This window comes from Pan troglodytes, chromosome 1 (assembly GCF_028858775.2).
Source record: "Pan troglodytes isolate AG18354 chromosome 1, NHGRI_mPanTro3-v2.0_pri, whole genome shotgun sequence".
NCBI lineage: Eukaryota > Metazoa > Chordata > Mammalia > Primates > Hominidae > Pan > Pan troglodytes.
In genome coordinates this window covers 64,332,375-64,359,965 of record NC_072398.2, presented here as the reverse complement: position 1 = coordinate 64,359,965, position 27,591 = coordinate 64,332,375, and the positions used below count along the sequence as shown (strand labels likewise).

General features: G+C 37.3%; 1 protein-coding gene across 16 annotated transcripts in view; it reads right to left on the bottom strand.

Annotated features, from left to right (window-relative positions):
• EDEM3 (ER degradation enhancing alpha-mannosidase like protein 3) overlaps positions 1–17,553 on the bottom strand; it is a 64,506-nt gene extending 46,953 nt beyond the window's left edge. For 12 of the 16 annotated variants that reach the window (XR_010156917.1, XR_010156918.1, XM_009439564.5 and 9 more), the window contains exons 1-3: positions 16,948–17,553; positions 11,995–12,040; positions 98–198 (exon numbers count right to left, since the gene is read on the bottom strand). Coding sequence is in view for 14 of the 16 variants with exons in the window: in XM_009439564.5 (XP_009437839.1) it covers positions 98–198; positions 11,995–12,040; positions 16,948–17,105 (305 nt within the window). In the remaining 2 variants the exon portion in view is untranslated. The remainder of the gene's footprint in view (positions 1–97; positions 199–11,994; positions 12,041–16,947) is intronic. The other 4 variants (XM_016934064.4, XM_063810453.1, XM_063810458.1 and 1 more) reach the window with 3 other exon arrangements.
• Positions 17,554–27,591: the final 10,038 nt, after the last annotated feature.

The following is a 27,591-nucleotide window of genomic DNA, read 5'->3' as shown; positions in this document are numbered from 1 at the left end:
GCCAATCCCTAGAAATATTATTATATGTAAACTGTCTGTAAAAGTCTAAGACTTGGGAACTCTGAGATGCCATGCCATGCCCTGTGTTAATACTCACTTTCCCAAGGCATCATCAACGTCACCGCGACTTGGCTCTTGGCCTCTAACTCGACCTCTACAGGTTAAAGGCATGAGTTCATCAGCAGGGTAAGCATGTTCCTGCAAGGAAAACTTTAGTAAGTCGCTAAGGAAAATAAGAGAAAGCACACATCATTTTGAGAACATAACTTTTTCACAGTTAAAAAGTAAAATAATAGTCAAAAGTTGTACTAAATTTACACCCTGTGGAATCTTTTCAAAAATCTTTAATTACAAATGTAATACATGCTTGGAAAAAAGTCAAACAATACCAAAAAATTTCTTTAAAAAACTGATAATCTGCTTCCCCTCCCCTCCCCAATCTCACTTCCTAGAGCTAACTACTGATAAGACTGGCATTTATCCTTCCAGATTTATCCCACATACATTCAAATACATACACATATATTATTCTAAAATTTTATTTACGAACAGGTGTTCATGCCATATGCACATATTGCTCTAACATTTGTTACTTAAATCATGGAGTTTTCTTCCCATGTTTTTAGAATGTTACAGATGTACTCTATTCTAATAACTACAAACTGATAACATTAGCTAATATTTAATGAGTACTTATATTCTAAGCGATATTCTATCTATATATTTTAGTTAATTGTCACAATGCTCTGAAGTAGATTCAATTATCTCTAATTCATGGATGAAAAAACTGAGGCCCAGAGAAGTTAAGTAAGCCTAGATCACACATCTAGTAAATGATCCAGAATTCAAAGCCAGGTACCCTGACTCCAGAGTCTATCCCCTTAGCAGTACCCATTCCTCAAAGTATCCCTTTACTGATGAACATGGAGGTTGATTTCAATTTTTTTCTATATAAACAATGATGCAATAAACACCTATGTGCATGTATCTTTTGAACATATGCCAGTATTTCTATGTATCAGATACCTAAAAATAGACCCATTAGGGTCAAAGGTATGTATAACTAATTTTTGGTAAATGCTACAAATTGAGGACACCAATCTACACTCAATTACATTCTCACTAACATAGGAAATGATCAATAGTTCACATTTTGCCAATCTCCTAGGTAAAAGATGGTATCTAAAGATTCATTACTAATGAGGATAAACATCTTTTTGTATTATCCATTGCTATTTCTTTTTTGAAATGTCTGTTGATCTTTTGCCCATCTTTCCATTGGTTGCTTTTTTTGGCCACAAGAGACTCTCATACATTATGTTTGTCACACACAGTAAACATTTTTCTCTTTTGTTTGGCTTTTAACTTTATCTTGCTTTCACCTTATGGTTTCTGGCTTTCAAGCATGCTTAAAAGGAAACCCTGAGCCTCTGAAAATAGCACTGTTATACTTTTTTTATATTTAGATATTTACTCCATCTGGAATCTATTTTCATTTATAATATGAAATAGGAATATAACTGCATTTGCTCCCCAAAAATAGATAATTTTCTAAATACTACTTTTAAAACAATCCATCCTTTCCCCAATGGCTTGAAATATTGGGTTCATTAGTTCTAAACTTTTCACGAACACATTTCTGTAGTATTTATTCATTCTACAGATCTATTTGCCTATTCCTACTCCAAAACCATTATTTTAATTATTTTATCATTAAAATTATTTTAATTTTAATAAAATAATTAAATTTAAATTAATTTTAATTAAATTCATTTTAATTATTAAAATTACTTTATTTTATCATTAAAATAATTAAAATTAAAAGTAATAATTTAAATCATTAATTATAAAAATTAAATTAAATTTTAATTATTTTATCATTAAAATCAATAAACCATTATTTTATTATATAAAAATTATTTTATTAAGTTTACCCTTCTGGAGAACTTTGATATTTCCTTAAATTTTACTGAAATTTTAATTGGAAGAACTGAATTTGGGGAGAATTTATATCTTTAGCAACTGAGCCTTCCCTTCTCAGAATACAGTAGGTCACTGTATTAATTCAGATCTTCTTTTATGAATTCAGTTTCATCCTATAGGTTGCACATATTTCTTAATATTTATTAATAGGTACTTTATAGTTTGGATTACTGGGATTTTTGTTATTTTAATAATGACCATGACAGATCATTTCTGGTGTAGATGGTAATGAAGTACATGGAGGAATCTTCCTTCCCTACCCACTACAAACACAATGAAATGCTAAATAAATGTTATAAATTATTTTTTAACACATAGTTGAGCTTGAGAGTAAGAAATTTTCAAGTACCAAAATTAAACGGTGGAGTATAGAAGATAAAGCTGCACTGACCACAACATGGGTATTAGGAATAAAGACAGATTTTAGCGGGAGTTATGTTAATGCCCAAAGGACATAGGAGTTGATGATGGTGGCCCTCCATACATGGCCACGAGCCAGGGCTAGGCTCTTTAAGTTGGGTGGTTGCTTTTGTGAAACTGGACTAGAACATTTCTACCTACTTGCCACGGGTCTTAACAGAAAAGAATAAAAACCATAAAGACCTGCTGATCTTTATATTTGCTTCACCAAGGGACAGTTTCTGAAAGATTCCTCTAAAATTAATAAAATATAATTATGAGAAATATTTCGAGGTTAGAATCGTGTTAAGTACATGTTTCAACTTTAGGTAATACTAACTCCCTGCACCAAGAATAATAGGATTAACATACTCATAATTCTCCCCCTCAATATAGGATTTTTGTCAGTTATGTTATTAGAGGGAGTCTCACTTTGTATGGTCTCACTATACACAAGTTTCAATTACTACAAATTCGTTACACACCCAACAACATGGTTCAAATTTCAGTTATCATGATATATTAACTGTAATTACATAAAACACAAACTTTGATGCTAGCTCTTTAGTCCACAAATCATTATGTAAATAACATGCTCATCATGATCGGTGATCAATCACATTACTTCTTTCAAAGTCTGTCAAGTGAATGATCGCTCTGTTTACTCAGTTCACACAGAGGTGAGTGTATGTTGCCTCCTAGTCACCCCGTGATAATCCTACGTAACAGTTTACAAAAATGAACAAAGGAGAATTAGCCAACAAACATGAGAGTCTGGCAAAGAAATAAAAGGTGACAACACGAAGTGAAATTTGAATTGAACATAAATGAGGTTATCAACAAATTTTAGCTGACCATGGGAATGTCGACACTTTCTCCATTCAAGAGACTACAGATAAGCAGCCACAGAAACTTAATAAAGGCCAAGTTATTGACACACATTAAGAAAGTGGTTGTGACATAAAGGTTGAAGATGTCACAGAAAAAGCTATGCCCACAAAAAAACTTCCCATTAAAGAAATCCTCAGATATTTCATGACACTGAAAGAGCAAAGGACAAAATATTTGAAGCTGATCCAAATTTAGAAAGGAGTATGCCAATTCACCAAGTATAGAAAAGATGCCTCCTCTGTAACTGAAGTTATACAATGAGAAGGCAGCAAGGAAAGCACTGTTTAAACTACTCTTAATGAGTCTTTTGTTTAAAAAATAATAAGGCCAGGTGCGGAGGCTCACGCCTGTAATCCCAGCACTTTGGGAGGCCAAGGTGGGTGAGTCACCTGAAGTCAGGAGTTCGAGACTAGCCTGGCCAACATGGTGAAACCCCATCTCTACTAAAAATACAAAAAATTATCTGGGTGTGGTGGCAGGCATCTGTAATCCCAGCTACTCGGGAGGCTGAGGCAGGAGAATCGCTTGAACCTGGGAGGCAGAGGCTGCACTGCGCCGAGATCTCGCCATTGCACTCCAGCCTGGGCAACAAGAGTGAGACTCCGTCTCAAAAAAAAATAAAAATTAAAAATAAAAAATAAAATGAAACGACCTTAAATTTCAATGTTTCTAATATTTTTAATTACCATATAGTAAATAACAGTTTTGCTATTTTTTTCATTTTTCTTATATTTATAACCATCAGAAAGAAAAGTTTTGATGCTTTGACAAAGACTTTGAAGGTTTATAACATCTACATTCTGGTCTGGAACCATAATTCCCCAAGTTGCTAGTGTTAGAACCCAAGTGGAGTTGATGCACAGCATTTTTCTAAGGCTTCTCCAATTTCTTAGTTTTTACTTTGTTCATCTCTTGATTGCCTGATATACTCAGGTATTTTATTGCTTATTTGTTTTAAAATAAGAGTATAATGGGTATTGTAGTTCTCTGATATTCCTGGGTTAGGCTGTCTTTTGCCTTATTGGAAGAAAAATTTGAATGGTTATAAAATGGCTGGAACAGTTTTTTTTCCTTCAGAAGTTTGAAGATACAGTTCTATACTCTTCTTGCATTTGCTGGGTGTTGCTATGGCAAAGTTTCTAAGACTAGAGTGGTCTTTTGTATCTTGTATATGACTTGTTTTTATTATGTGAATGTCCATATGATTCTTAGTTCTTGAAATTCAGCAAAAAAACTCCCAATTCCATGTCCAACTCTCTCCTACTGCCTCTCAGTCAACTTATTTAGATTCCAAACTCATAGCAAATTAGCAGCAGAAATACAGACTAGTGGCCAGGAACACTAAACACATAGGAAAGGGAAGGAAAAAATACACACAGAAAGGGGGGGAAATAACTTTCAAAGCAGGCTAAAGAATACTTTGCATTGAAGATGGCAACCTTTCAGACATTTAGAAAATTGCGTGCTCTGTAATGATCCATTCCTGGGTAGAGGATTCTAGGCAACACATGTTTTGATAGCATCAGAATCCACATACAGCTACTAAATTCTGAGTTCAATACCATGTAATTTTAATATTATATATAATATTTCAGCATAAATTCCTAATTACTTTTTTTGAAATGGAGTCTCACTCTTTCACCCAGGCTGGAGTGTGGTGGTGCAATCTCAGCTCACTGCAACCTCTGCCTCCCAGGTTCAACAATTCTCCTGCCTCAGCCTCAAGAATAGTTGGGATTACAGGTGTGCGCCACCATACCCGGATAATTTTGTCTTTTTGAAGAGACGGGGTTTCACCAAGTTGGCCAGGCTGGTTTTGAACTCCTGACCTCAGGTGATCCACCTGCCTCGGCCTCCCAAAGTGTTGGGATTACAGGCGTGAGCCACCATGCCCAGCCCCTAATTACTTTTACACGTATCTTTTCATGTGTCAAATTCCTGACTACTCTTTTATGTGTCAATTCCAACAGAACTGATTTCCCAGAATGTACATTTTTATTGCTTTATAGTTTTATATTTAACACATATAAACAACACTTAGAAGAAATACAAAAATTTTTTAAAGTTCCTAATGTATTTTGAAAGAATCTTTGTAAAACATCATTCAAATGTTAATTAGGTTGTAAACAGTTCCTTACTATTTTAAACACTGCATAGAAAACTTCATACTGCTGTTTTTTAGGGTTTTCTAACACATAGACACACACACACACCTCTGTCTGAAATTAATATAAATTCAAACTCTAAATTAAATATGACATTCAAATCTTGAAATTAATCTAGATAATAAAAATATTAATAGCAATTGCAACCCAGAATAATCAAATAAGGGAGTTTCAAACCAGGTGTAAAAATACTTTGTCTCTTTGTTTCAAGATTAAGAATAAAAATACAACCACACCTTTTTCTTTGGGTTAACCACAAAGCAAACTACAGACAGTTTGCACAAATTCAGAGCAATGCATACGTGGCAAATTAACAGCCTTATCAAGCTTCAAACATCCTGGCTTTTTGAGGCACAGTAATACCTCCTCTCTCTTCACAATTTATTGTTGAGGGATATGTAATTCATATTGATATGACTCAGAGCCATGAGAAACATTTAATAATTATCACTCAGAAATAAAACTCAGATGATGAGAGTCCTATATAAATTAAGTAGAACATGTGCCTAGCTGAAAGAGCAAAAATAAAATAAAATAAAATAAATCATAATAGACCCTCCATATCAGACTCTAAATTTACTAGGGCTTTGAGGTAACAGACTTCTGCTCTAAACCACTCAAGTCAAAGCAGCATCAAAAACTGACTCTTTGCTCCTAGATCTGGTAACTTCAGCAATTTTAAAAAAGAACAACAAAGCTGAAAGACTTAAACTGCCTGAGTTCAGGACCCACTATTAAACTACAATAATCAGGACAATGTGATATTTGTATAAGGGTAGATAGATCAACAAAACAAAATACAGAGTCTAGAAACACACCCATGTATACATGATAAACCAATTTTTTTTACACATATTTCAAAATAATTCAGTAGGGAAAGGATATTATTTTCAACAAATGGTGCTGGAATAACTAGACAGCCACATTAAAAATATATATAAATCCACCTTTACCTCACATCATATACAAAAATTAACTCAAAATCAGTTATAGATCTAATGAACAAGCTAAAATTATAGAACATCTAGAAAAAAAAAACAAGAAAAAATTTGTGACATTGGGCCAGGCAAATATTTTTTAGGTAGGCTATAAAAGGCATGAATCATAAGAGAAAAATAATAAACTGGACTTGATCATAATTTAAAGTATTTGTGCTTCAAAAGTTCCTGTTAAGAAAATTAGAATGTAAAGCACAGACTGGGAGAAAATATATCCAAAGCATATATTTGATAAGGGACTAATATCCAGAACATATTAACTTTTATAACTCAGTAATAACAGAACAAATGACAAATATATATATATATATATATATATATAAATAGCAAATAAGCATATGGGAAAATTTTCAATGTCATTAATCATCAGGAAAAATCAAATTAAAATCACAATGAACTACCACTATACACCCAACAGAATGGCTGAAATTAGTAAGACTGGAAATACCAAGTGGAAGGACATAGAATAATTAAAACTCATATACTGCTGGTGGGAAATGCAAAATATTATAGCCATTTTAGAAAAGATTGGCATTTCTTATTAAGTTAAACTTACACTTGCCATATGACCTAGTAATCCTATTCCTAGGTGGGAAATATATGAAAATGTATGCCCAAATAAAAACTTGCACTCACAGGTTGACAGCAGCTTTATTAATACAATAATAGCCAAAGACCAAAAATAAGTCAAATACTCATTAAATGGTGAATGGACAAAGAAATTATGTTCAATCAAATCAACTAATACTACTGAGTAATAAATAAGAATTACAATATATCTCCAATATTGTGTTCTATCAAATCAACTAACACTACTGAGCAATAAATAGGAATTACAATATATCTCCAACAACATGGATAAATCTCAAAAGCATCATGCTAAATGAAAGAAAGTAAATCAAAAGACTATGTACTGTATGATACCATATATATGAAATCCTAGGAAAGAGAAAGGTATAGTGACAAAACACAAATCAAGGTTGCTAGGGGTCAGAGGCGGGGAGAAGGAATTTACTGCAAATAACTATGAGTTAAATTTTTGGGGTGATGAAAATGTTCTGTATCATGACTGTGATGGTGGTTAAACAACTGTATACAATTGTCAAAAAAGAATTGTGCACTCAATTTGAAATTTTATTGTCTGTAAATTATATCTAAAAAAGATGAATTAGCTGAACGATCTGGTTCTACTGAATTAAAATTCTATGTAGAGTATCAGAGTGTGATTACAAAATGTTTTGAGAGGATACTACAGAATTTCTTGTGTAATTTTGGTAGGGTTTTAGGATGTTCTGAAAGCAAAGGCCAAGGAACAATGACTCATAGATGATAGTCCCACAACAGTCTACACAAAAAAAGGTAAATATAAATTTATATCTCCCTTACTCCCATTAGTACCATGCCTAAAATACTTTGTTTACAGAATTACTGTTTTTGATGAATGAACCATTAAAGAGAAACACTGAGTACAGAGTTTCAGATTGGGAAGATGAAAAAATTTCTAGAGATGAATGCACAACAATATGAATGTACTTAATGCCACAAAACTGTAAACTTAAATGGTTAAAATGGTAAATTTCATATTATGTATATTTTACAACAATAAAAAATTTTTTTAAACATTGGGGGGTAGGGGAGAGGCACTCCAAAAAAATGTACATAAATCTAGAAATGCACAGGAAGTTCATTTTGAAACAGTTCCTTTGGTTTGATTAATAAAGACTATTCTACTGTTGCTTTCACAAAATCAAGCTTAATAGTGGTTATTAGGTATGATTCTACTAAAGGAAATTGTGCTTACCAACTCTATCCAAGCTTATTTTTAATGTTTAGGGCTCTTACCAGAATATAGTTTTTGCTTGTAACAGTTTGAGTTGTCTAACACAGACAGGAAAACACTGGGAGCTCCAAAAAGGTTCTACATTTGGATGGCCCAAATACATGTCATTTTGTCATCTAAATTAATCTGCAAACTAAACTGAACACAAATACTCAAAACATGCTAACAGAAGCCCTAAAGTGACTGTGGCCTGGGGTTAAATAAGGTCACACAAGAACTGCTAAGATAAACATCAAATTCATGTTATTTGGTAAACGAGAAAGCCATCTGTGCAATTCACTGTGGGTAAACTGCAGACTGACTGGGGCTAGACATTTGTCAAACATAGTCTTTATTAATAGTCATGCCAATAAGTGTTAAAAACCCAAAAATCCCTAGATTTAAGTCCAGAGATGGCAGAGATGTAGTAATCTACCTAAAGCTGGCAGGACATTTCTATTAAGAAATAGCATTAATAGAACCTTCTATTGCATTAATAGAAAATAAGTTCAAAGGGCACATGCCAAGAACAGGAAAGAACGTATGCGCTTTAAGCAAGTTCTATGTCCTATCTGGAGAACAAGTTCTGAGTTACAGGCTAAGTGGATTTTAGGAGGGCAATTTCAATTTAGGCAGGAAATAAATAATAATGATAGTAGTAGTCGTTATCAGTAGCAGTAGTAAATTCTTACATCATGCTTCCTATTTGCCAGATATTAGTTCTAAGCACTTTCATTATATTAACTTGCTTAATCCTTCTAACAACATTGTGAGGCTGGCAAACCATTGTCTTCATTTTGCAGAGATGAAGAAACAGGCTCAGGGAGACTAGGTAACTTTCCCATTGTAACCCAGATGAGAGGTGGCAGAGCCATCTCAGGGTGTCCTGCTCCAAGTCCAGAGTTCTTGCTCTTAATAATACTATATTGCTTGTCTTTGGAAAACACCACTGCTTTCCTGGGAAGCAAGAAGGTTAAAGGAATTGTTCTACTGTAGACCAGACTGGAGAGTAGTATTAGAAAGAACTAGTGAGAAATGAGGAAAAACTTTCAACATTTATTAAAAGCCTGCCATGTACCAGGCATTTTATATTTTAGGATAGTAGGCAACTGACTACAAAAAAGTAAATGACTTACAGGCCCTGAAATTCACCTTAAACTTGTATTTTTAATTAAGTTTATTATTTCTTTGCATTTAAACACAAAGATATATCACAATGATCAAATGCAAAAAAGAAACATTATTTTACTTCATCTTCACAAGAATTCAATTCAGTTCCTTCAAAAAAATTTGCTAAGCATTTATGTACCAGGCACAAGACATATAAAAAAGGTGAATGTATTAAAAATTAAAGAAATTGGTTCCTGTTCTTTAAAAAAAAATCTATAGTCTACAATAACTCTTTGCAATTATTCTCATTTTACATAGAAAGACACTGCTCAGATGGGTTAAATAACCTGTTTAGGGTCCAACCTGTAAATAGCTGAGACAGGATTTGAACTCAAGCCCTTCTAACTCCAAAACCTATACACTTTTACCCTACAGAAAGCTAAAAGTGTTTCTGAGTGTAGGGACCGGAAAAAAATTTCCAACTGACTTCAAATAACAAATACAAGGCAACTGTATTCTCTTTAATATTTTAGAACTGTGTCATGTTAGTTGAGAACTTGAAAAGAGGAAGTGTAAATTCTAGACTAAATCTTGGGTTACAGACCTCACACAGATTGAATATAGAAGGAGTACACAGCAAGAGTCACTCATATTGTAAAATAGTTGAACATTTTCAAATACATATTACAGTGGACACGTATGGTCCCACTGGAAATATATAAGACAATGTTACTTTCAAGAGTTCCCAGTCTTTGAAGCTGAAATCCCTCTCTCTTAAATCTTATTAAGTAGTTAATTGTAGCAGAAAGTTACTCAGTTAGGTCCCAGTAGGCACAGGCCAGAAAGTCCTCTGAAAGCTGCCCTCAGTACCTGCACTGTCACAAACCTACTAAGTGTATTCTATAGTTAGAAAAAATGTATTGATATAACTTTCTGCCATTGATATAACTGTTCTACCTAAAAAGAACAAGATATTAAAGATACCATGCTTTATAAAGAGATGATCCTATTCATTGTGAGAAACTGAACTTATCCAGCTATATGCTATTTTATTTAACTTTGGAACTGCATTCATCAGTATGCATTTACGAGATGGCTAAGGTCTGAGGGTATAGGATGGAACCACTTGGCCATCTCAAAATCATTAGCCTAGATTTGTTAAATTATGCTTTGCCCAAACTGAATTAACCAGGGATAAATGATTTTGAAAGAAATAAGGGTTGACATGTGGGTGACAAAAAAAAATTAATTAAAAAACAGAACGGGTGTAATGGCTCACAACTGTAATCCCAACACTTTGGGAGGCAGAGGTGGGCAGATCACTTGAAGTCAGAAGTTCGAGACCAGCCTGGCCAACATGGTGAAACCCCATCTCTACCAAAAATACAAAAATTAGCCAGGCATGGTGGCACACACCTGTAATCCCAGCTACTCAGGAGGCTGAGGCAGGAGAATCACTTGAACCTGGGAGGTGGTGGCTGCAGTGAGCTGAGATAGTGCCGCTATACTCCACAGCCTGGGCGACAGAGCACAACTCCGTCACAAAAAACAAAAAACAAAAAAAACATTAAGGGAATGACTGAAGTCTTGAGAAATAAATTTGAAACTGTGTTTTTAATGTTGAAATATATCCAAAAAAAATCATATCCTAAAAACATTAAGAACTCAAAATGTGCTCTCTCCAAATTTACAATATAAAAGAGAACGAGGACTGTCAAATATAAAACATGTTTTAAAACTAAAAACGCATAAATTACATATATTTAGATGTTCATAGATAACAATGATGTTAGTGTATGAAGATATTTGGTTAATATATGATAAAAAATGGATTCACAGAATCAGTTGAAAAATATTTTAAGCAGAACTAAAGCTAGTCCTCTGCCAAACTTTCCCAACTACATTTTATAGGTTGTAATCATAGAAGAAAATCTGCTGACATATTTTAAAATGTAAAAACAAGGTTATAAGGGATAAGTTTCAGGATAATATGATTAAACTCTTTTCAAATTACAATTTATGTGCAAAATTTTGAATTCCAGAATTTGCTAGCTATTTCATCTACGTTGTTGCACAACAGATCTCCAGAACTTTTCATCTTGTAAAACTGAAACTGCTATTTAATCTTAAGTGAGCCCTAAAACATTTTAAAATAATATGAATCAGCAAACTAGAAAGCAAAATATGTTCAGTGCAGAGTCCATGAGGATACAATTAGGACAGAGGCTAAGTAATAGTTTCTCTTTTAAGCAATGGTTTTCTTCAGTGTATAAATATTGTAAACATTTTTTTAAATTAAGAGAATAATCTCCCTTAAGACCAGAGACAACATCTTCATGTATATATCCACAATATCTAGCTATATAAAGCACTCAATGATAATTGTTGATGGCACCCAAGGAAGCTGTTTAAATAATGAAGTTTCATAATCTAATTTCAATTTATTCTTATCTGTTCAATAAACTGGTTCCCTAAAAACCACTACCAGAAAGACTATTTTTGCCCTGTTTTTTAAAAACTTCCTTTTAAAAAATGTAATTGTATTGTAGGTTTCAAAATTCCCAGTTGACTGTGCTCACATAATAATCAACTCACATAAATGGTAGGTAAAGATAAGCTTCCTACTTACCATATAGTTACCATAAGCATGATCAAACATTTCCAGTACTTGATTCCTAATTTTAAAAGAGCAGAAATGGAAAAAAAAAAAAAAGGTAAGTATATTCTATTTATTATCTTTCAAAAAGTTAATTCTTCCTCATAAAAAAATATACCAATAAAAACAAAAGAAAAATTTAGGTAGAAAGGGACATAAACAGAATCAGAAACTACAACAGTTAGCAGACAAGCTTTCATGAACTCACCACACAGAGCTGAGCCAAACTTTAATGATTACTAGTAATTTATATACAATTCATCTTATAATTTTTCCTAAGAAAACTGATGAATGATAGATGCCATCATCAGAGAAGGAAATCTGATGCAGTAAAACAATGACCTCTTAACACAATTATTTAACATATCTGTCTTGAAGGGGGGATTTTGCTGGACAGCCCTTAAAAAAAAACATTATTATTGCCATTTATTGCTTCCCCTATATGTTCTACTAAGAGAGAGGTACACAGGTGTGTAGTGACATGAAATAACAACGCTTTATGAAGCCTCTGCCTTTGCACTTACATTGAATAAACCACTAATGCCTAGTTTAAGTACATATTTATTAATGTTTGTCACATTTTCAAAAGATACTTTTTATGATGTGCTCTACTCTAAAAAAACTGTCAAAAATCAAATAAATAGTATTCACTTCAAAAATGAGAAAACTAATGCTCAAAAAGAGAGTTGTGTGTTTTGGCGAATTCTGTTTCACAAAATCTCCGTAACCACTGTTTAAAATGGAGATGTCTGATCACTACACCAGAATTTTACTAAATCAAAACCTGTAAGGTTGCGACTGAGGAAGCAGCCTTTCAATTAAGCACTCTCAAGTTCAGGGACTTGAGGACTACAGGAAAAAGTACAAGTTAATTGTATGACCAGACAAGGCCAAATAATTAGCAAAGGAAAACACAGCTTAACAATTTTTTATTAACTTTTTCTTTTCTTTTTTTTTTTTTGAGACAGGGTCTCACTCTGTCACACCTAGGCTAGAGTGCAGTGGCACGATCTCGGCTCACTGCAACCTTCACCTCCCAGGTTCAAGCGATTCTCCTGCCTCAGCCTCCCGAGTAGCTGGGATTAGGCATCTGCCACCATGCCTGGCTAATTTTTGCATTTTCAGTAGAGACAGGGTTTTACCATGTTGGCCAGGCTGGTCTCGAACTCCTGACCTCAGGTGATCCACCCGCCTCAGCCTCCCAAAGTGCTGGGATTACAGGTGTGAGTCACCAGGCCCGGCCTATTAACTTTTCTTTTACCGAAGTTCCAATCACTGATGGCAAGAATTGAAAAAAGTGTTAAAGAAATTGCTGACTATATTTTTATTTGCCTCCTGTTATACTGCAATTGTCATTTTTAAAACTATAATCACAGATTATGAAATACTGGTAATAATAGAGCTAGCAAACAGAAAAGACCTCAGTTCCAGATCCTGACTATGAACACCAACAAAATCAAGTACACTCAAACTTGTGAAGTGAACAAATTAAGTCCTGACAACATATGAATAATAACCACTTAAAAACATTTCATTATTTAAAAAAAGACCTTACCACCACTTTGCTAAAGCACTAATTCTTTGTAAGTTTACATATATATATGTTTATATATATATAATTTTTATATTTGTGGTTTACAGCTCTAGACTCTTATCCTGTCCTAAGCAGAAAAAAAAAAAGTTTAAAATGTCCCTTTCAGGAACTCATATCAATGAATGGAAGATGGAAGTTCTCTTTTTTTTCCTTCCCTGAAATGGAATACGAGATTATTACCAAGAAGTAGAAATTCCTATAATTGGCAATGGTAGTGCCTAGACATGTATATTACAAATGACATAAGCTTTAACTTGCTAACTCAACTTTACAAGCATTCAATTTTCAAGACTGTAAGTAAATCATGATTGCATACAAGGAGAATACACTATTTTCCAATCCTTACATTTATGCAGCATATGATGAGCAAATTTTAGAACACATATTTCAAAGTGGAGCTATTTAATATTATTGCTCTGACTTACACATAGAAGCCTAACAAAGTCACATTTAAATACAGAATGGTATAATAATTACTATACTGAACAGAAAAAAAATTTCCATAATGTTTTATCTATTCAAAAACTGGATTAAAATGTATTGGAAATCAGACCCAGTTCAAAAATTACACCACTCTTCAGTAATTTCTGTAAGTCGGCTTTTTCTCTTTTTTTGAGACAGAGTTTTGCTCTTGTTGCCCGGGCTGGAGTGCAATGGCACGATCTCCGCTCGCTGCAACCTTCGCCTCCGGCTTCAAGCGATTCTTCCTGCCTCAGCCTCCCGAGTAGCTGGGATTAAGGGCATGCGCCACCACACCTGGCTAATTTTGTGTTTTTAGTAGAGAAGGGGTTTCTCCATGTTGGTCAGGCTGGTCTCGAACTCCCGACCTCAGGTGATTCGCCCGCCTCAGCCTCCCAAAGTGCTGGGATTACAGGCATGAGCCACCATGCCAGGCCAAGTCGGCTTTTTCTAAAGTTACGTCTCCTGCCCACGTGCTATAGAAACTGGATTGTTTTCTACTTCATTTTTTAATGAAAACATAACATTAACAAAATACCCTGTTGCAAAATTTTAAAAACAAAACCAAAAAGCTTATTCCATGAAGGATAAGACTACATATAACCAGCTAAGTAATTCCACAAAGTGTAAGTTATTGAGCAATTGCTTACTATTCATGACAATTCCAGTCTTTATCAACTGTTTGGTTTGTTGGTGGGGAGGGAAAGGGGTGGGGCATTTTCTGCTTTTTATCATGAATCATTATTTGGGCTTTAAAAAATGCACAGGTAAATCTAATGAATCAAAGTTCAGTTTTCTGAAAATTCCCAGAGAAAGCAGTCATATAATTGTGTATTTGTCATTTATAGCTCTAGATTCTTACCCTACCCTTACTCAAGGGTAGAGCAATCTAACAAGCCTAAATAATTGTAATTTCACTTTCATAAATGATCTCAAAATTTGAGCTGAAATTTCAAGCCAATTTGGTTGAACTTTTCCAGTTAAAAACTAATTTTGGTCAAAAATGATTTATCCATGACTCTTTTACAAATAAGTTTTTAATAAAAAATGAAGAAAGGGTAGTGATAGTCAAATAAGATTCTTGTGGTTCTTAACAGACTTGATACTTCTCTTCCAAGTCTAATGAACGTGCAACACACTGGAGAGAGCCTGGCTCTGGGATCAGACAGGCTTGGGTTTGAATGCTGGCTCTACCAATTACTAGCTTTGCGGCTGAACAAGTCAACCTTGGGTCTCAACATCCTCATTTGCAAATGTGGATCATATTCATTGGGAAATAGGAAGGAGTACAGAGATAACATATGTAAAGTATTCACAGAGTGAGATATTTGGTAAAACTTATCAATGATACATTAAATTCATATGAGAGAAAATGTAAGATACTTATTAGAGTTTACTGGTAATTTTATTTTGATGGTTGATACTTCAGCTTTTTTCCATCAAGTGACCTTTATTGCTATTTAGAAACGAATACAAGACTCTTTGCAATGATTTAAAGTACATAAAGTAAGACCTGATGGTTCCACCACCCCTCCAGCCTAACCCCATGAGATAATCTTCGTTCCACTTTTTTCTGAGCTCAGATTTTTTTTTTCTTTTTTAAAAAAAACATGGGATGATACTATACATATTATTCTACAACTTGCATTTTTTTTTGTTTTGGAAATATATTCTGGATAGGCTTCCAGTGACGTACTTCCTTCTTCTTAATGTCTCAATATTATTCCATAATATGAACGTACCCTATTGAACCATTTCCTCCAAGGAAGAGCTGTTCTTTCAAAATGCACTTTTTTTTTTTTTTTTTCGAGACAGAGTTTCGCTCTTGTTGCCCAGGCTGGATCTATCTCTGCATTAAGAGTGCTTTTATTTTCTTAGGGTAGATTCTCAGAAATAGAACTGATGAATCAAAGTGTGCACAATTTAAATTTTAGTAGATACTACCAATAAGTTACAGCAATTTACACTCTCACTAAGCCTTTTTTTTTCTATTCCTTAACTAACCAGAACCGTATCCTTGTGTTTTGTATTATATTTACTAATCTGATGGGCAAAAACCAGCTAGCTCCTCGTTTTAATCTGCATCTCCTACGTTTATGGAGGTTGAGTAACTTTTCATGTTTATTTACCACTTCCATTTCCTCTTCTGGCTTAACCGTTCATGCCTTTCTCCCATTTCCTACTGGTTCTTCGCTTTTTTCTTATTCATGTGTAGGACCTCGTGTATGTATTACTCTGAATTAAATGGTGTAAATAGAATTGATAATTTTAACACACTTCCAAGACGGATAAAAACTACTGAATAGGTATACTTGAGACTTTTGAATAATTTCCCCCCAAACATTCTATTATGAAAATACAGTGCAAGAAAACACTGCAAGGAAATAGTAAAATGTGTAAAGTTCAAGTTCCAATGAACGCCCCCTTTTCCGTAACAGGTGTAAACATCATTTCCTTAACTACTGTGAGATCAGCAACATTTTCCCAGTTGGAAGCTCACTTGCGCGAGAAAGCTAACCATGCTTCGGTCGACAGGCAGCCAACCGCAGAACTCCAGCGCGCAGCGATGCGGGCTGTAGCCCCCTTCTTGGGCCACTGACATGGCAGCCGCGTTGACACACCGCGCCTGGCTTCAAGGAGCCTGCACATGTCACCGGCGGCCAGGGCGACACCCTGTCAGCTCCCCCGAGGTCAGGTGGCGGGCGGCGGTTCCCACCTCCCCGGACCCTGTCCACCCCTCTAGGGTTCTCGCGCGGCAAGAGCCGTTCCAATCGCGACAGGAGAGGCCACTACGCGACCGGGTCGCAATGACAGGTACCCCTCCTGTGGTCAGCCTCACCGAGAAACCCACCCCAGGCTGCCAGCACCCTTACCCAAGCTTCTGTTTCTCCTCCCTACTCATGGGCTCGGCCCCCGCCGTCCACACGGAGGTGGCCGACACCAGGCAGAACGCGGCCGTCGCCGCCACTAGGCTCCATCGCGCTCGCTGGGGAACCGGGGACCCACAGCCCCGGCCGCCGGCTTCGCTCATGGCCCCGCGGTTCCGCGCACGCGCAGCTGCTACGCCCGGCCGGTGAGACACATTGCTGGACGCTGGTGGCCAGGGGGGCTGCTAGCCGTGCCGAGACGGGGCGGGATGCGGAGTAACACGGACGGCCGCCGGCGCCAAACTGTTTCCCGAAGCCACCAAGCCGGTCCCCAGCGCCAGCGCTGCCACCGCCCTCCGCCCTCAGTATCCCGGAGCGCCTCCCCCAGCTTTCCGGTGTCGTAGTCTAGGAAACCGCCTCCCCAACGTTACTTCCGGGTAGGGCCGAAGCCGTAGAGCCTCAGGACCAATGGAGACCTCATGGGAGAGGGGCTGTCTCCGGCGACTGGAGAGGGCATTGGCCAGGAGAAGTGAGACGTGGACAAAAGGCGGGACTGGGAAGGGATCTCTCGCTTCGACCCGCCTCCGACCCGCGGAATTGCCCCCTGAGGACTACCAGTCCCAGTGTGCACTGCTTCTTCCCCGGCTCTCCCGCGAGCCGACTCGGAGCCGTGTCTCTCGCTTCTACCCGGGGTAGGCGCGCTGCACCCTGGGACTTGCGGTCCTCCGAGGTCGCCAGTGGTTGCTGGGATCCCACCTCCCCCTTTCCTCGGCGCCCTACAGTCAACCCTGTCTCGGTGGGCTGCGGAGTCCCGGGAAACCCGTCAGCTGTTTATCTCTCTTCCTCAGAAAGTTGTTTCCCAGAGAGCTGGCTGAATGAGGCGCACTGTCCCCAGGTCAGTGCTGCTGCGTTAGGGAATAGTGTTGGAGTAGTCGTCTACCCTCAGGGAAATTCCAAAACACAGTAACAGCAAAATGAATTGAGCCTTTGAAGGCATTGCGCTAAGGTTTTTACTCGCAATCATCTCATGCACTCTTCTCAACTCTGATAGGGTAAGTACCACCATCCCCCTTTTGCAGACGAGAAAACAGAGGCTTAGAAAAGTTGGTTAACAAGAGCTCGTCACACTGCTGTATTAGAATCCATCCAGCCTCTGATTCGGAAGCCCTTGCATTTAACCACCGCGCAGTACTACAAGGATGAAGGAGCACGTTTCCCGAAGCCACGCGGCCGTCGCCGCCACTAGGCTCCATCGCGCTCGCTGGGGAACCGGGGACCCACAGCCCCGGCCGCCGGCTTCGCTCATGGCCCTCAAAAGCTCAATGTAAGGAGAGCTGTGTGGGCTGCAAAGAAGGTTTAATGAGGGAGATTGGAACTTGCAATGAATTTTGATGACTGAGTCCCAGGTTAACTATTGGTAAAATGACACATCGGTTCCTCTTGAAAAACCACATTGTTTTTCTAGTGTGGTCATTCAATAGGTGCGGAGTTTAGGAGCTTGGATGTGATCTCTGTGACCACAGTAAATTACTTACGTGTCCTTTAAGCAGCATTCGGCGGTCTTTCTGGAAACGTTTCTTCCTTGACTTTTATCACCTTACCTCTTACCTCTTAACCTCTTACCTCTTACCTCTTCTCTGGCTGACCCGTTTTCCTTCATTCTCTCGCTACTTTATATTAAAATACAGGTGTTCCCTTAAGGTTTTCTTTTTGTCCTTTTTCTCTCTGTACTCTAATTATTCCTTGGTGATTTCTTCTCATAAGGATTCAGCCAACATATCTCTGTGGTTGATTTCTAAATCAATATCTGTCCTGATCATTAGACCCACATTTCCACCTCCCTAATAGAAATGTCCTAATGTCTAGCCCAAGGGTAGCTCAAACATAAGATGTTTTCTGATTCAAATTAATGCATCAGAATCATTGTCAACTCATCTTTAGCCTTCGGGGTCCACGTGCAATTAATTACCAAATTATATAGATTTTACCTCTTCTATCTTTCAGATATTACCTTTCTTTCTATTCCCACTTTTGCTCCATTCAAGCTTCCATTACCTCTCTCCTAAACTATTGCAGTGGCTCAATAAATGTTAAATATACTCGCTTCCTTATTCCTGCAGTTTTCTTATCTATAAAGTGGGAATAATATGGTCCTTTTATCCAGTAGTCCCCAACTTTTTTGGCACCAGGGACCACTTTTGTGGAAGGCAATTTTTCCACAGGGTGGGAGAGACACCGTTCCATCTCAGATCTTCAGGTATTAGATTCTCATAAGGAGCGTGCAACCTAGACCCCTCGCATGTGCAGTGCACAATAGGGTTCATGCTCCTATGAGACTCTAACGCAGTTGATCTGACAGGAGGTGGAGCTCAGGTGGTAATGCTTGCTCGCCTGCTGCTCCTGAGAGGCAACTGACTGGTACCAGTCCACTGCCCCAGGCTTGGGGATCCTTGCTTTTATCTACTAACATGGATGCTGTGAAAACACATGAAGTCATTTCTGTACAATATTTAATATCCTTTATTTTTTTGCATGGATCTCCAATCCTACATTGGTTCCATCCTAGTCCTCTTTGGCAGCATTAATGTTGAAGTTACCGATTATCTCCCTGCTGCCCTACTCTCCTCTATACATGGCTGTCAGAATTGGTATTCAAGAACATCTGCAAACCCTCTGAATACCTTCTTTCTTCCTTCTAGTCTGCCCTGCCCTCAAATCCTATGTGATAACTAAATAATTCCTATTCTGTATCCTTTCCATGCCTTTGCTCTTACCATCTCCTATGCTACCCCATCATCTTTGTACAACACTCAACACCTGTTAAGGCTGGGCTCAGATTCCATCTCCACAAAACCCTTCCAGAACCTTCTAGTTAGCAGAAGTTATCCTCTCTCTGTGCCTCCATGGTATTCTGTGTCTTTGTTATTGTGTTTTTCACAGTCTGCATACCCACTACATTTTAACCACATGAAAAGTATTGACTTTAGCTTATTTGTAGGTTGTCTTAGTCCGTTTTCTGTTGCTATAATGGAATACCTGAAAGTGGGTAATTTATAAAGAAAAGTAATTTATTTCTTACGATTCTGGACTGGGAAATCCAAAAACCCGGCACCGGCATCTGGTTGGCTTCTGACGAGTGCCTCGTGCTGCATCATGACATGGTGGAAAAGCAGGCACGTGTGAAAGAGGTGAAACACGAGGGGCAGCCTCTCTGCATAACAACCCATTCTGGCAGTGACTAATCCAGTCCTGAGAGAATAAGAACCCACTCTAGCAAGAAGTAACCCAGACCGGAGAGAGCAGCATTAATCCCTCTTAATCACCTCTTAAAGGCCCCATCTCCCCAGATCACCATACCAGGGACCACATTTCCAACACAGATATTCTGGGGGACACACTCAAACTATAGCATAAGGATATTCTGAAACACCTAGCACTGTGCCTCTCCTGCTGTAGATGCTCAGTAAATGTTGAATATACTTGTTTCTGTATTCCTTCAGTTTCCTTATCTAAAAAGTGGGAATAATATAGTCCTTTTATCTACTTACATAGATGCTATGAAAACACATGAGGTCACTTCTGTACAATATTTAATATTATCCTTTCTTTGGACAGATCTGCAATCCAACATTGGTTTCATCCTGGATCCTCTTTGGCAGCCTTGGTAATGAAGTTAGCTAAATAAATACCTGTGAGTTGGTCTTGGCTCTTGCGTAGAGAACATTACAAACTAAAGGTCAACACCAATCATACGGTATTTGAAAACTAAGAACAAATAAAATAGAAAAACAGTGACATTCAGTTATATGGAAATATAGTCAAGTCAATAATTTGAAGTGGATTATTAACAATAACACAGTTTTCTTTACCTTCCTGATGTTCCAACCCTTTATAAGAAGTCAAAATTGACTATGAACTATCATTAAGAACATACTAAAGAAGAAGTACTGGCTTTTAATGTTTAACATTTTCTAGCATATTTGTTTGTTTTCAAGTTAACGCTGCATATTTAAAGATTATAATGGGAAGCCAGAACATAATTCTTTTTCGAACTGCTAAATAATAAGTATCTTTTTTTCCCTTGTTGAAACTCAATTTCTAGCCAATGATTGAGTCTATTTTTCACTGATCTCAGCAACCTTAAGTAGAAAATCTAGTGTGACCTAAAAGTTCTAAAACTTATCAAAGGTGGAGCCCATGGAAATAAAAGAAAAATATATTCGCAAAATGCATTTCAAAAAAGAACACTTTTTTTTTTTTTTGCTGGGCGCAGTGGCTCACACCTGTAATCCCAGCACTTTGGGAGGCCGAGGTGGGCGGATCACCTGAAGTCAGGAGTTCGAAACTAGCCTGGCCAACATCGTGAAACCCTGTCTGTACTAAAAATACAAAAATTAGCCGGGTGTGGTGGCAGGCTTCTGTAATCCCAGCTACTCGGGAGGCTGAGGCAGGAGAATCGCTTGAACCCAGGAGGCGGAGGTTGCAGTGAGCCAAGATCATGTCATTGCACTCTAGTCTGGGTGACAAGAGCAAAACCCTGTCTCAAAACAAAAACAAAAAGAAAAACAAAACAAAACAGAACAAAACGTATTTAACCCCGTAATGAAAATAATGGAAATTCTTAGCTAATTGGCACTTTATGAACACTAGGAAAAATTCACTTACGTTATTTTAAAACCTATACACTTAGTGATAAAAAGGATGTAAGAGTTAATTGAGAGAGCCTAGTGTTGTACAGAGGGAAAAAGACTGGTGGAAAGCACATCAGAAGAATAAGGATAGAACTTTTAAAGATATAAAGATTTTTTATGTATAAAACCCATTAAAAATGGTAAGAAATAACAGCCATTTCTAAAATGCCCTTTAACCAGTTAACAATCTGTTTGCACAGCCTTGTAGCTTATGTAAATATGCATGCTCACTTTCCTGCTTGGATGTGTCAGAAGTTAGGGAGGGATAGGAGCCCTGGGTAGAACCATATGGATTCAAAAACACAAGGAGAGGCTCCATTTTAATATCATGGCTCAGAAATAGTCCTAGGAAGCTGGGACCAGCTGTGCAAAACTGGTCATAGAACAGCAGTTGCCCCTAAATGATTTGAATTCTTTAGTACTACAGTTCTAATTACTCCTGAAACTAGTATGGAATTTGGGAGTGGTGATTTTGTCATTCTTCAAATTGCTTTTCCTATTCTTTGATAGCGTGCAGAATTGACAACAGTTTTCTTCTAGAGAACCCAATCTTGCAAACATTAAATAAAGACAGTAATTATTCTGTATTCACAATTAGTGACTTTGAGGCCTTAGAAAGAGCACCTCATGACAAAGATACTCGGTGAATGTCGTCAACTGACTTCCTGCATGGCTGTCGGACTGATTTTTTCAAATTCTAAGAAAGAGAATGAGAGATTCAGATGATTCACCTCCCCCAAAGATGTCCCCAGGGCTTTTTCCACCTCTCCATCTTGATTTGAGATCTTCAAAATCACTTCAGCTTCAGATTATTATCCCATTTCTCTCACTGGCACTAGCTCCAACTCTCTCAGGCAAGAAAGTTTGCTCCTGTGTCATGATTATTTGGTTGGGTCACTTATGTAGTGGCCATTTTCCATTTACTTCAAGTATCAGAAGCAAAACCAAGTCACATGGCTCTTCGAGGGAGTACATTTTGTGTTTGTTCCCTCTCTTAAATCCCCATTTCACCATCAGCATAGTTCCCACTTATTGGTACAGTGTGGCCACAGGATTTAGGTGAGCACCATTCAACAGCAGTTGCACAGGTACCATTCAGGCCAAGAACAATGGCTCTGAGACAGCTCTGCTGATTATTGGCTGGGCTTCCTTAAGCAAATGACTAAATCTCTGTGCTTTTGTTTCCTCATTTGTAAAATGAGAATAAGAATAATACCTACCTCACAGCATTTTTAGAAAGATTAAATGGTTTAATTGTTATGCCTTCCTTTTAGGGATGTTGTGAAGATAATGAGATGGTGTGTGTAAAATATTTAGTACAGTTTGAAGGAACTCAATAAATAGTAGGTATCCATATCATGATTATGAGGTAAAGAGAAAACATCGCCATTGTTGAGAGTAGGATTCAAGGGTGAGTACAGCTGCTCCAACAGCACCCATGGCTCTGGTTTTATTTTCAGCCCTGAATCTTTTTTTCTTTTTTAATTATTATTTTTTTAAAAACAGAGAGAAAGAGAGACAGGGTCTCACCATGTTGCCCAGGTTGGTCTTGAAATCCTGGACTCAAGCGATCCTCCCACTTCTGCCTCCCAAAGTGCTAGGATTACAGGTATGAGCCACCATGCCTGGCCCCAGCCCTGAATCTTGTCTACTTCCTTTGCTTGCTTACTTCGTGCTGCCATTGCAGGCTCCCCATCCAAAAATGTAGCCCTCTTTAGGCCAGCAACTCCAGAGACTGTTGAATTCAGGCACAGTTTGTATGAGCTATAGCGCCTCATCCCTGTATTAGAGTAAATACGCACAAAAACACAAGGTACTTTTCTCTCCTCTTAAAATTAATAATGGCTTCATTTGTAAGACATTTGAAGTTATAAACGTTCTGGAATAAAGTTGTCAGAAAATCTTTGCAGCTTTTTTGTTTGTGTGACTTTCTTCAGTTTTACTTTGTTTTTATAAAAGCTCATCTTACCTCCAACCTCCAAGGGATTTAGAAAGATAGTTTTACTGGTTATCTAATTATGAAATTAAGGATCAAAGTGAAAGGTGCCCAGTTGATCTTGTCAAAAAGCATTAGGTAGAGTAATCCCAACATTAGGACACTTAAGAATTAAAAATAAGTTATTTCTGTAATGATCCTATCATTTCTCATTATCCAAATCCGACATTCTTCCTAGAATTGTTATCCAAATCCTGCGTTCTTCCTAGGAGCTCCCTTTGCATACATATACATATATGTTTTGTATATGAGTATATATAAATAGATACACGTATACAATATACATATATGGCACATGTATGTATTTGTATACACATACTTGTAATACTGTCTTTTCACCCTTTCTTCCTGTTCTTGTAATCCTCAGAGTGGTCCAAATTTGTCAATCCCCAGCATTTCTTAACCTCAGAGGTAAATGCTGACAGTCCTTAAATATTTGAAATTAAATATTTCCTGGCCTCCAGCTTAAAGCTGTATGAAAATAGTGCTTATTTCTGTTTCTTCTCCAAATGTATTGATAAGTTTGGAGTTTTTTTGGTTGGGATTTTTTTTGCTTGATTTTTTACAAGTAGGGCTTTTAGGTAATAAGCGGGGGTAGTAAAGATTTGTAATGGATGAGAAGTAGAATAAAGAGTTCTTGGTTTATTTGCAGATCAATCTCTTTGTGATACTTTAAAATCAGTATACAACCTTCAAATACATGATTATACTTAAAACTTTGAGAGAGTGGTGTTAGATACACGGCTCTCTTGAAGATCACCATATTTTTCTTGGCACTAGGTGATGAGGCAAGTGTAGTTTCATTGTGCACAAAATGTACTATTTTTCATCCATTGCTAGAGATTAATAGACATTATTATTTACAGAAGTAGCTCTTAAGCAAATATAATCTTCAGAGCCTTCCTAGCCCTTTTTGGGAGACTTGCACCCAATTTTAGCACAATCTCTGGGTTCCCAAGGCCCCCACTCTAATGTTTAATGTTTTCTCCTGGTTTTTCTCTGCATCACTTCACATCACTTCCTCTTCCTTCCTACTCCAATTCATTCTGCATGCATATGCGTGTGTGTGCACACACACACATAAACACACACACATTTGCTTTGTGCCTACTCCTGAACATTGAACTTTGAATCAGCTGACTTGGGTTCTACATTTAGATCTGCTAGTTACCATTTTATGGAAGTCTGTTTCTCTAAGATTCAGATTTGGTTTTGTTTTTCTCAGTTCATATGGCCAAGAGAAGTGAGCAGAGGTTCCAGATGTAGAATCAGATGAGTGGTTTAAAAGAGTAAAATAACTATTACAGTTTAATCATGCAAAACTACTGGCTTGTTTTTAGTAGATAGACGTAGTAGTCAAATTATAGGAGTTGGGGTGAAAATTATTTCCCAACAATTTCATAACAATTAAGTTAAAAATTAAACCAAGTATCAGGCTGATTTCTGTCACACATACAGACATTTATTAAACAAATATGTGTTAGCAAACAGAAACAAGGTGATACACCTGTTCTGTGAGTTTGATGATTTCCCAGTTCTCTGTCTTTTTAGGTTCTGCAATCATGACCTTGCATGAAAGATTCACTGGAAGCAGATGAATAATATTCCAGAGCTAGAATTCCATCACCCTTACAATAAGCATCTGGCAACCGGAAGCCCTTCAACTCACACACCATCCCTAATCAGCTGGCTTTTTGTAACTTGTTCATGCAAGAATGAGAGTGTCTCTAAAATATTTTAGCCAGTCCTTGTATCTTGGAAATCACTAATTATATGAGAGTCTGTTTGTCATATCTGTTGTGATGACTGACAAACCACTAATTTTGACAATGAAAATTCACTTTTGACATATGTTATAGAATGATTTTTGCTATTAAAGAGATAAGAGTGACAGATGTAGTACCCACCTCTATAGGGGTCTGCCTGATGAGACCACTACCTGCCATCTTAGAATATGAATTTATGATTAGTGCAACTGACTGCACCTTGATTGTAATTTAACCTAAGCCATACAAGATATACTGTCTATATTGAATAATTTTGGGGTATATTGGCAGACATCATACTGATAATAATATCTACAAAGAACATATGAGGCACTTTCTCCCTTCCTCCATGTGAGAATTATATCCTTGTTTTACAGATGTAGAAAATAAAGGTCAGGCCAGGCACAATGGCTTACATCTATAATCTAGCACGTTGAGAGGTCGAGGCAGGAGGATTGCTTGAGCCCAGGAGTTCAAAGTTGCAGTGAACTATGATCACACCACTGCACTTCAGCCTGGGTGACAGAGCGAGACCCTATCTCAAAAAAAAAAAAAAAAAAAGTAAGTAAATGAAGTTCACAGAGAGGTTATGTCACAAGTCAAAAGCAGGGAAATGGTAGTAAAATTTGGATATAAGTCCAGACTATTTCTACCATACTAAGATGACCATAAATTCTGGTTTGCTTGTGACCAGATTTAAATCATTTTCATGGTATCTGTATTAGTCCATTTTCACACTGCTGATAAAGACATACCCAACACTGGGAAGAAAAAGAGGTTTAATGGACTTACAGTTCCACATGGCTGGGGAGGCCTCACAGTAATGGCAGAAGGAAAGGAGGAGCAAGTCACATCTTACATGGATGGTGACAGGCAAAGAGAGAAAGAGAGCTTGTGCAGGAGAACTCCTCTCTTTAAAACTATCAGGTCTCGTGAGACTTATTCACTATTGCAAGAACAGTATGAGAAAGACTCACCCCCATGATTCAAGTACCTCCCACTGGGTCCCTCCCACGACATGGGAGTTGCGAGAGTTACAATTCAAGATGAAATTTGGGTGGGGACACAGCCAAATCATATCATTATCCTGATTAGTGCCCCCTTTCATTTTCAAAACTGTCCCAATATAAACAATAAATAATATGATCACCCAAATTATACTACATTGCCTCCAAAATCCAAGGACCTTCATCCCCCAACTATGTCAGACTCTATCAGACATATGAACAAGACACAGTAGTGTTCCTGTCCTGGCCTCTTCTTGCTCCATCACACCATTTTGAATATAAGGGAGAAAAAAAAAAACACACAGTATAATTAGGTGGCACAATCTAGGCAAAGCAAGTCCTGATTACAGGAAATACAAGTCTATTATAAAGGAAGGTATAATGATGAATCACCAAAAAATTGGACAGACTATCCTAAAACTTAATGAAGATTATAGGAGGAAAATTAAGAGCAATATTGAAATTAAGCTATGTTTTCAACCAACCATGTTTGCCCAAGAACATTCATATTGACTAAATTTGGTGTCATTTATACTTATAATGTCATTATACATTTATACTTACCCTAGAACACTAGAGGGGAAAATAGTTTTGCACCCAAATTTTACCATGTTTAGATATAATATAAAAGTCACACTTGTGTTATAGAATTAGATTTATTAGTCAATTGTGGGAACTAGCTGAAAAGCACTTCTCTTGTTTGCACTGAAAGTTTACTCAAAGAGCATTCCTTTTTCAGGCAAATCCAAAATCCCTTATCACTGCCATGACCTTTTCCTGAAATTATAAAGACAGCTGTCCATGGCTATGTATGGGTTGGGAAATACTGGCCTTTTCTCAGCTGAGGGTTCACCATGGCAGAGACATGCTGCCCTGTGACCCAGCCATGAGCAGAACTTCAGAACCAAGAAGTGCTATTGTGTAGGCAAAAGCAGCCTTCTGTCTGCATCAGCCCATGACTGGTTATCTATACTGTATTTATGCCAGTCAGAGACTACTGCTCCCTTGTTTTCCATGCCGCCCCTCTCTGACGGTTACTATTCTTTGAAGCTTCTGCAGAAGGTTAAGCTGCAGCCACTAATGTTTTGCCACCTCTAACATTGCCTGAGGTCTTGCCAGTGATAGGCTATCACAGTGATTGGCAATAATGGCAGAATAAGAACATCTGAAGAGGTTAGCACGGCCAACTA